We start from the raw sequence: 10,781 nt of genomic DNA on the forward strand, positions 1-10,781 counted from the left end.
ATGCAGCCACCACAACCTCTCACTGTACTTAAAAAAAGAGGAAGACAAATTAGTACAAAAAAATGAAAGGCAAAATTCTGTAGATGGGAAAGGTGATATTTTAATTTGCAAAATCTCTAAATGTATGAGTGGTAAAGAGCAACTTATTATCTCAGAGTTCATTCACTCACACTTGTTTAGGAGTCTTCAGGTTTTATAGGTTGACCCTTCACCTCAGAATCTTGCTGATTTCAGCTTCCCTAAATATTAGGCCAGGTTGCTGCCCCTTTTTTTGACTCTCGTGTTTAGGATACATTCTTTTTTCTAGATGGACTAACAGGAAAAGGAACATTATTTGTGATGCATTTCACCCTCATCTTCCTCCCAGTGCTAGGATGCAGGACGATCTACCAACAAGTCATGCATGCTGAAGCCTTAGAAGAGTGCAGGCCTTGTAGTCATGACATAAAAAATGTGCACTCCAAAATTTTATGATGAGAACAATGCCCTTTGTTATCAAGAGCATCTATTTAAATTCTTTTGGCCCTTTGTTCCGCTGTTCCTTCCAGTGCTTATATATACATTTCCACTCACACTTCATTCATACAAGTATTTTAAGATTTTTGTTACAAATCTCTCTAGAAGAAGATAGACACTTGCACAAGCAATCTAGACAGAACACTAGTTTAATCAACACAAGCCCTGACCCAGAGATTTTCAGATACACTTTTTTCAGAAGCTGTCACTCACCACAAGGACCATGGCCAATTCTGGCTATTGTTTGTAGTTCCCCATCTTCAATTTTTACAATCTTCCCATCAGCTGTCCCAGTAAATAGCACATCTGCAAAAACAACCAGTGTGATTAGCTTGATCACAAAACCATAGTGGTAAACTTCCTTTTACATGATCCTTCTACTAGCATGAAATAGTATTCATAAGATACAGTCTTCTTCAGTCATAGCAAAAGAATAAGGAGGGAAGAGGAATAATATAATAATTTGGTTTGGAAAAGACCTTTAAGATAATAAAGTCAAACCATTAACTTAGCACACTGCCAAGTCCAGCACTAAATTATCTCCCTGAGCACAACATCTACATGTATTTTAAATACCTCCAGGGAAGGTACCTCCACCACTTCCTTGAACAGCCTGTTCCAATGCTTGACAACTCTTTCAAAGATTTTTTCCTAATATTCAATCTAAACCTCCTCTGGTACAATTTGAGGCTAATTCCTCTTGTTCTATTGCTTGTGACTTTGGGGAAGAGATTGACCACCACCTTGCTACAAACTCCTACAAGTAGAGAGCAATAAGGTCTCCTCTCAGCCTCCAGACCGAACAACCTCAGTTCCCTCAGCTGCTCCTCGTAAGACTTGTTCACTACACCCTTCACCAGCTTTGTTTCCCTTCTTTGGACACACCACAGCATCTCAATGTCCTTTGTAGCAAGGGGCCCAAAACTGAACACAATATTGAAGGCACAGTCTCACCAGTGCCAAGCACAGGAGAACAATCACTTCCCTAGTCCTGCTGGCCACACTACTTCCCACGCAAGTCAGGATACTGTTGGTCTTCTTGGCCACCTGGGCACACTGCTGGGTCATATGCAGCTGGCTGTCAACCAACACCCCCAGGTCCCTTTCCTCTGGGCAGCTTTCCAGCCACTCTTCCCCAAGCCTATAGCACTACCTGGGGTTGTTGTGGCTCAGGTGCAGGACCTGGCACTGAGCCTTGTTGAACCTCAAACAATTGACCTTGGCCCATCAATCCAGCCTGTCCAGAACTCTCTGCAGAGCTTTCCTACTCTCAAGCAGATCAATACTCCCACCCAACTCGGTGTCATCTGCAAACTTACTGAGGGTGCACTCAAACCCCTCATCCAGATCACTGATAAAAATATTAAAAACTACTGGCCCAAATACTGAGCCCTGGGGAACACCACTTGTGACCAGTTGCCAACTGGATTTAACTCCATCTACCACAACCCTTCAGGTCCACCCATTTTTTTACCAATGAAGAGCACACTCGTCGAAGCCATAAGCAGCCAGTTTCTCCAGCAGAATGCTGTGGGGAACTGTGTCAAAGACTTACTAAGTTCTAGGTAAACAACATCCAAAGCCTTTCCCTCATCCACTTAGCAGGTCATCTTGTCATAGAAGGAGACGAGGCTTGTCAAGCAGGACCTTGGTTTTCATAAACCCATGGTGACTGGGACTGATTGCTTTGTTGTCCTGCATGGCATTCAGGATGATCTGTTCCCTAACCTTCCCCAGCACTGAGGTCAGGTTGATGGGCCTGTAGTTCCCCAAATCCTCCTTCCGGGGCCCTTCTTGTATATAGGTATCTTATTTGCCAATCTCCAGTCTACTGGGACCTCCCCAGTTAGCCAAGACTGCTGATAAATGATACAAAGTGCCTTGGTGAGCAGTTCTATCAGCTCCCTCAGTACCCTAGGGTGGATCCCATCCAGCTCCATAGATGGGTGTGTTATGTGTGAGTTAGTGGTGCAGCAGGTCACTAAACATTTCCCCTTGGATTATGGGGGCTTCATTCTGCTCCCTATCCCTGTCTCCCAGCTCAGGGAGCTGGGTACCTGGGTAAATGGTCTTACTATTAAAGACTGAAGCAAAGAAGGCACTAGGTACCTCAGCCTTTATCTTATCCTTTGTCACTATGTTTCATCCTATGTCAATAAAAGATGGAGATTCTCCTTAGCTCTTCTCTTGTTGCTAATGTATTTATAGAAACATTTATTGTCTTGTAGTTGAGCTTTGGCCTTTCTGGTTTTCTCCCTGCATAGTGTAGTGACATTTTTGTAGTCCCCCTGAGTTGCTTGCTGCTTCTTTTAAAGGCCATAAACTCTCTTTTCTTTTCCTGAGTTCCAGCCACAGCTCTCTATTCAGCCAGGCCTGTCTTCTTCCCTGCTGGCTCCTTTTTTGGCACAGAGGGATGGCCTGTTCCTCCACCTTTAAGATTTCCTTCTTAAAGAGTGTCCAGCCTTCCTGGACCCCTTTGCCCTTCAGGACTGTCTTCCAAAGGATTCTGTCAACCTGTCTCCTAAACAGGCCTGTCTGCCCTCCCGAAGACCAAGGTGGCAGTTCTGCTACTCCCCCTCCTTACTTCTTCATTAATCTAAAGCCCTTGTATTTCAATATCACTCTGCCCAAGACAAGTTCCAGCCACCACACCACCCACAAGTCCTTCTCTGTTCACAGGCAACAGGTCCAGTAGCAGGGGACCTTTCCTAGCCAGCTCACTCACTGACTGTGCCAGGAAGTTATTTTCCACACTCTCCAAGAACCTTCAAACTGTTACCTCTCTAGTGTGTTGTATTTCCAGCAGACATCTAATTAAGTTCAAGTCCCCCACAAGAACAAGGGCTAGCAAACATGAGATTTCTCCCAGCTACTTACAGAATATTTAGTCTGCCTCTTCATCCTGGTTGGGTGGTCTATAACAGACTCCCATCATGATATCTGACTTAATGGCCTTGCCCATGATTCTTACCTGTAAACGCTCAACTCTATTGTATCATTAAACTCTAGACAATCAAAAAACTCCCTAACACACAGGGCCACCACCCTGCCTCTCCTGCCTTGCCTATCTCTTCTGAAGGGTCTGCAGCCACCTATTGCAGCACTTCAGTTGTGCGAGTCATCCCACCAACTCTCTGTGACAGCAACTATATCATAGATTTCTTGCTGCACAATGGCTTACAGCTCCTCCTGTTTGCTGCCCATGCTGTATGCATTGGTGTTAGATGCACTTCAGCTGGGCTACGCATCTGGCCACCTTTCTGGAGGAAGAAGCCCATGACCTTTCTCAGGTGATTCCATGGTTTCTAACCGAACATAACCCTTGGGTCTTTGCTGCTACACATTTCCATCTTCTGCCTCTACTGAGACAGTAGACCAAAGGACCTCACCAGCACACCACCCCACAAACACTGGCATGCCGTCCCTAGGCTTATCTCTAGCGAACCTGGTTTTATCACCTTCCCACTTCATATCTAGTTTAAAGCTCGAATGATAAGCCCTGCTAACTCCTGTGCAAAAATCCTTTCCCCTTTTGAGACAAGAGTATCCTGTCTGTCGCCAATAGGCCTGGAAAGACGAAAGCAAATAAGAGTATTTGGTTAGATAACTTCCAACTCAAAAAGAAGGGGAAGAACTGAAGCCTTAAGAGTTATGAATATGGCATAGGAAGTTTTTCACCCGTAAGTGGTCCAAATCATTGGTTAAAGGTGAACATAACAACTTAGTGGCTAGTAATTGGATTGATCACTCTGGGCAAATTTCTACATCATCATAAAATGTGATCAGGCACTTCCATTCACTTTACCACTCTTCAATGAGAGACTGACTAGATAAAACTTCTCATTGTGATCAAGTCCATCCAGGCTGCTGGGCACCTGCCAATGCCCATATTGTATCAGTTCTGGAGAAGAATTACAAAAACCAAATGTATTGAACTACTCAAATCAAAAAGCCTTGCCAAAACACTGTGTTCACACTAGGCCACGTAATAGCATAAGATAGATTCACTGAATATATAGAACACACAAACTTTTCCATTCAACCAAATGAAATGAAAGACCATTGGATTAGTAGAGCCCATTTCTTGTACTTTTCCATATCCAACGTAACTGAAGTTTTAAGTTTGCTAATTGCTTTTTAAAAGGGAATGAGAAGACCTGAACATTCATTCATACAAAACTTATTCCCAGTCAGGTTAATTATTTCACCCATATGTCAGTTGTCCCCTGCAGGAAGTTTTCCTTAAAGATTTTCCAATGAGATTGACAAAACTGGGTAACAAAAAGGAATCAGTGGCTTCAGGTTATCACTTTAGCACATTGTTAACAGAGATAGGTAGAAAAAGCATAATCTATAGAAGAAATTTACAGCAGTTTCTTGCTGAGTAAAATAAACGTTTTTAAATGTTTTGATAATTTACTAGAAGACACAGCAGAAGTAAAACAAATGGTATGGCATCCTGTACCAAAGGATTTTTCAGTAAGGGCCTTACTTGCAACTCCCACACCATTTCCTTTTCACGTATTTTCTTAATCCTCTTCACAAGGCACAGTGAATAATCCCTACACAAACCTGTGTGTATCAAGCCATTACAAGTCTAGACACCTTCATTAAGAAACTGCTCAGAGGTGTCATGGGTTTGTGATTTGAGAACAACAAAGGTGCCACAGGAGAGAAGTATAGGATGGCACATGCAATGCATGCATGAGCACTAAAATGTAAATATTCTATTTATAATCAATTTGAGATTTTTCTTCTGTCATATAAGCAAAAATTACCACCACAAAACTCAGAACCCCCAGAGGCAATGAGCATTAAAAGAATAAGTAGTACCTTGTAAAATATTTATTCCCAGTTAACAGCTAGCCAACTGAATAATAGGACAACTTCCTCCAAACATAAGTAGTCCCTGACTACATTGCTGATGCTTTCAGTCCTGCAAGACAGGAATTTTTAATCTGGCAACAAAATTTACTGGGGAAAAGGAGGAAAGCAGTATACAGCAGCCAAGTTTTGCTGCGTAAGACAATTTTTATTTTTTTTTAAAGCATATATTCAAAAGGGCTTGGAGTTTGTTATCTAAGAGCTATATTGCTGAACAAATGGAGCAATATTGAAAGAGCTTGTTTGAAAGGTTATTTTGTCAGTGCTTACCCCCAATATTGACAATGGACTCTGGTCCGACCAGCTGATTTTCCCATAACCGCTCAGCTTTTCGTAACTTGGTATTGGGCTCTAACACACCTGTCAGGAGGGGAGGTTCCTTAAAACTGCAAAACAGAACACAGGCCTTATGACCCTTTTGCACAAACCTGCAAACACTCTTGAGTAACACACTGTGATTTGTGATTTTTTCCTGTTTTGCCAACTCCTGCAAACCTGACCTATGATTTACATATAATGTATTACAAAAAAGAAAACATAGATGACAAGCTGAAAAATTTACTCTCGTTCATCAGATTTTCTTGTTCTGTTGATCAGAAAAGTTGCAGTTATGTGTTCCTAAGAAGTGTCTGGAAATCTATACAGCTTCAAGTCCAACATGTTCTCAGCTCATCTGTCTTACACAAAAGATTTCTGCATTGTCACAACACAAAAGAATAACTGCTTTCTTACTCAGCTGAATGAGTTGCTTGTACCAGAATATTTTTCTTTTAGAGAAAAGCGAACTCAAAGGATTAAGTTGCACATTAAATTTAAAGGTTATTGAACTAAAATCTCAAAATGACAAAGGTCCAATCTCATAAGCCCTTGTTCAGAGAAATAGCCAGGTTCAAGCCAACTAGAGCTACAACCAACTACAGATAAACAGAAGATAAACAGAAGGGAAGCAGTAAGATGCCTACACAGCTTCAACTTAAATACCAGACTCCAAAACACTGTGCTGACAAACTCAAATATGTTTCAGTGTCATAGATTCTTAAAAACACATACATAAGTCGCCTTGATCTCCATGAGTTAAGGATTTCAAGTTATTACTGAAAGCTCATATTGGCAAGCCTTTAGAGTACTACTCCACCACACCAACAGTTTATTTTAGCTCTAGAGATATTTACAGTGTTGTTGTAGCCTTTCATTAAGGAATTATTCAGCTGATCATAAGTATTTAGCAGACTGAGCATTTTCACTTACCTCAAAACGCCAGGAGCACTGAAGAGCCTGACTCCACCCTACATAAGCAATCCAAGCATTTCACACCCAACTTTTCCCAGCACAGGTTACATCTTCTCATGTCACCGATGCACTGTTAACACTACTCTTCTTATACAGACCCTAATTCAGATGTTTATGAATTCAGACACAGCAGAAATCACCTAGCTGCATTGCTTTATGTGATCCACATTTAAATATAATGTCACCACATGGTTTCTCTGGTACAAAGCATCCTATCAACCCTGTGAGGTTATCCATTTCCATCCTCAGATCAACAGTCTCTCTTTGACAGAACCATAAAAGCAGGGATACAGCTTGGTCCTTAGTGAAAATGCAGTTCTTGTCACAACAGGCAAGACTGCACAGAAGTAATCACGAGCTCTACTGACAGCCTGAACACCAGAAAATAATTATCTAGAGTAATGATCAGAGAAAGTAATTCAGCTCCTTCAATGATCAGTACTGACACACAACTGCACGAGTTGGCTCAGAAACAGCCTAGGTATGTGAAGCAAGCCATGGCAATGGATAATACTGCAATAACTCCCCAGTTTCTTAATCCAGCTACAACCACTTTACAGAGTTGACTTGTTTGCTAAAAAAAAACAACCAAACAAAAAAAAACCCCAACAAACCCAAACAACAGAACACATGTGAGAAGTTTAGCTTCAGTAACAGTTATTTCAAAACAAAGCAACAAGTTACCTTATAGGCTGAGGGTCTATAGGACAATCCAACAGAACAGTCACTCCAAGCAAGGGCACAGTTAGAGATGCAGCCAAAGTCAAGAAGGTAACACGAAACACCTTGCTGCTGTAAGTACTGTGCAAATCAGACAAGAAATAGGATTAACATGCTAAGATGTTTTAAGATGCAAGTCTTGAAGAATTCTTTAACAGCCGATTTTCATCACAAAACGAACTAGAAATACTTTTGCCCAACCACTGCCCTGAATGACCTTTATGGTCCATTTTGAAGTTATTAAGATAAGACAAAGGGATATTTATCCATTCATAGCATGCTAGAATCATATGAGGCCATTTAAAATAAAAATAATTTTAAAAAATGGGAGGGAAGTGATGTTGCTTGGTTGGATTTTTTTTTTAACTTGATCTTCCCTTACTTTTCGCAATGGTTTGGATGAAAAGTTCAACCAAAACAACAAACATTAGAGGAAGTTAAATGAATGCTTCCTTAACTTAGTGAACATTGGATTGAAACTTAAGACCCAGTGCACAAAATAAATTAAGTAACTTCCATTATCCATCAAAACACACAACCAAAAAGTAAAAACTGTGCTTCCACCGGAGAAAAACAGGTTTTGTTCTTAACAAGTTTAGAGGCATCAGTCATTCAGAGAGGAAAGGAAAGAGCCATACTCAACAAATCCTAGTCTTGAACTGGAAAAGCAGCTCCTATAATTTTAGCTGCTCTGAACCATTCACTGGCACAGCCAGCCAGTTTCCTTGCAGTATCAACTAAATAAAGGCAAACAGTGCCTTACGGTTCTGCATTAATTCTTGGATCACTTCCACTGTTTTGTCCTTCATTAGCCAATCATCCAGACAGCAGGAAATATGAGCTGCTGCCCAGAGCACAAATATCACAACTGGGGAGGTAATGACGTGTACTTGTAGTATTGATAACAGTAATAACATCAATAATATCAAAATAACATCAAGGTAATCTTTGGGATCACCAGCTGGAACAGCAAGGAGAGAACTAGGCCTGGATTTGGGCTGCCTGCATGCACAATGTCCAGAAGTTGGAACGTTCATGATCCATTGCAGCTCTTTCCTGATGGCACAACTGCTGCCAGCCCCTCTCTTCCAGCAGCTGACACAGGCAGTCAGGGTGGAAGCCTGCACCAGTTTCCCCAGCTTGCACAACACCCAACAGGCTGCCACATGACACCGTGCAAATCACCAAGCTGTGCCAATGTGACTGCTACAAGGATGTTGACAGCCTGCCATGACAAAAGTTGCTACTGCTGCCAGCCCAAAGCCACAGACAGTTCAGCCTGCTCCAAGAAGTGCTGTTACCACTGCTGCTGTTGGTCACCAAACTTTCCCCTGCTCCCCCAAGACACTCACCACCTGAGTCTGCTTCCTTTCCATCAGCACGTCCACTCCTGCTTTCAGACATATTATAGAAACAAATTTTGTTCCTCACACTCAAGGGCACAGCATTCCCATCATGAACTTCAGCAGTGTTGCAGCACTAAGCATGTCTCCCATCTGGGCTGGACCAGGCTGAGAAACTGCTTCAAATTAGCATTCTCATCTGCACTGACCTCTTCACAGGTTCCAAGAACCAGACTGCCCTCGTAATTAAATAGAAGAAATCCTGCTTAAATAGTAGACAGCTTCAGGAAGCAACAACTCACCATCTTTTTTCCCCTTGGATTGGGAATGGTGGTAGGATACAAGTTGGTCCCTAAGTTTACACAAAGACTTCAGCTGTCAGCCTTGTCTTTCCACTGTCCTTCACAAGATGAAGGCTTAATACTCTAAGATTAGAAGTACTGTCAGCAGACACCTGAGCATCTTTTGACAGCTGAGAACTGCTCACACAAAAGGAAGCAGATAAAGATGGATGGGAACTCATCTGCCAAAGCAGACTTAATTAAAGTTCTTGAAAGCATGATTTAAGTAAAGGTCACATTTCTGATCCTCATTCAAACTTGCAAGGAATTGACAATAAAGGAAAAGGCAGGAAGAACGAGATGACAAGCAAATCCAAATTTCAAGCCTGCAAACTGCAAGACCTATTTTAGACACTGATAAAAGCACAAGAATTTAAATTAAACCTAAAAACTTGGAAGAAAAAATTAAAAAAAAATAAAAAGTGAGGTGCTTAGAATGTTTATAAAAGTTAACAAACAAAACATACCCAACACAGAATACAGAGAACTCTAAGTTACTGACTAGTCACTGGAAAGAATCACTGAAGTAATGGTTCATCAGCTCTGATAAGCAAAACAGAAATCCTTAGCTAATTGTCTCTGATAATTAATCCTACATGGACTCCAGTCACAGATCTCAATAATGCAGCTTACCAGGACTTCAGCTACAATAGCAGTCACTTAGTTATCATTAAGAACTAAAAAGAGAAGCCATTGCACCAGGTTTGGAAGACACCCAGCATGTATCCTTGCTGAAGCCCTAGAAATGTAATGTATTTGAGCAAAGTTACCAAGAGAGGCCTGAAGCCAGGAAAAGCAGCCACTCAAGCTGTCCTTCAAAAACAGGGGCTAAGAATCTAAGAACGCAGGCATTGAACAGACTCATTCCATTCCATTCCATGGCCCTGAAGGACAGATAAGAATCTGCAAGGTACTCAGACTGGAAGAGACATAACAGATGGAGAACCAAAGGATTTACAAATCATCGACTACTCGATTCAGTGGAAGGCAAACACCACCACTGTCTTACTGCAGCTATTGCCTTTAGTTGAAGTGAAACCAATTCGTGATCAAAATCCTAAACAGCAGATTTAAAATGGAATCTTCTTTAACTTAACCAGAAATAACTGGCTTATTTAAAAGCTTATTCCATCTCAGAAACACAAAGGCTAGTCTTTAAACTGCAGGTCACTCCTGAAACTGCTGCCGAGCAAAAAGAGTCACGCAGGGTTAGGCAGGACTCGATGACACTCACAAAAAGCCAGTGCAAGCAACGATGGGGTAACTGTGGTTTCGTCATGGGCAGGGGATAAACAGTACTTAAAAGGGATCAATTAGGGAAAAAAAAATCCAAACAAACAAAAACAAAACCACACACACAACAACACAAAAAAGGGTTTGTTTTGTTTTGGGTTTTTTTTTTTTTGTGGGTTTTGTGTGTGTGTGTGTGTGTTGTTTTTTTGTTGTTTTGATTGTTGTTTGTTGGGCAGTGCAGCCTCTCCCGGCCCCGCACACTCCCCGTGCCCTCGGGCCGGGCCCAACCACCACCTCACAGCCCCAGGTCAGGCCGGACCCCGCAACCAACCCTCCAACCCAACACCCAAACAACCACACAACCACGATCCCTCCTCCTCGGCTCACCGGCTACAGCGGCTCCTTCCCTGCGGGTCAAGCCCAACACCCCTCGCACCGCCCAGACCCGGCCCTG

General features: G+C 42.0%; 1 protein-coding gene across 1 annotated transcript in view; it reads right to left on the reverse strand.

Moving 5' to 3' along the window:
• The window catches only part of APMAP (adipocyte plasma membrane associated protein), a 22,701-nt gene that overhangs the window by 5,249 nt on the left and 6,671 nt on the right, over positions 1-10,781 (reverse strand). The window contains exons 2-4 of the mRNA XM_010005010.1: positions 7,375-7,491; positions 5,671-5,786; positions 730-822 (exon numbers count right to left, since the gene is read on the reverse strand). Coding sequence (XP_010003312.1) covers positions 730-822; positions 5,671-5,786; positions 7,375-7,491 — 326 coding nt within the window. The remainder of the gene's footprint in view (positions 1-729; positions 823-5,670; positions 5,787-7,374; positions 7,492-10,781) is intronic.

Source organism: Chaetura pelagica, unplaced genomic scaffold (assembly GCF_000747805.2).
Source record: "Chaetura pelagica isolate M959 unplaced genomic scaffold, ChaPel_1.0 scaffold8, whole genome shotgun sequence".
Classification (NCBI taxonomy): Eukaryota; Metazoa; Chordata; class Aves; order Apodiformes; family Apodidae; genus Chaetura; species Chaetura pelagica.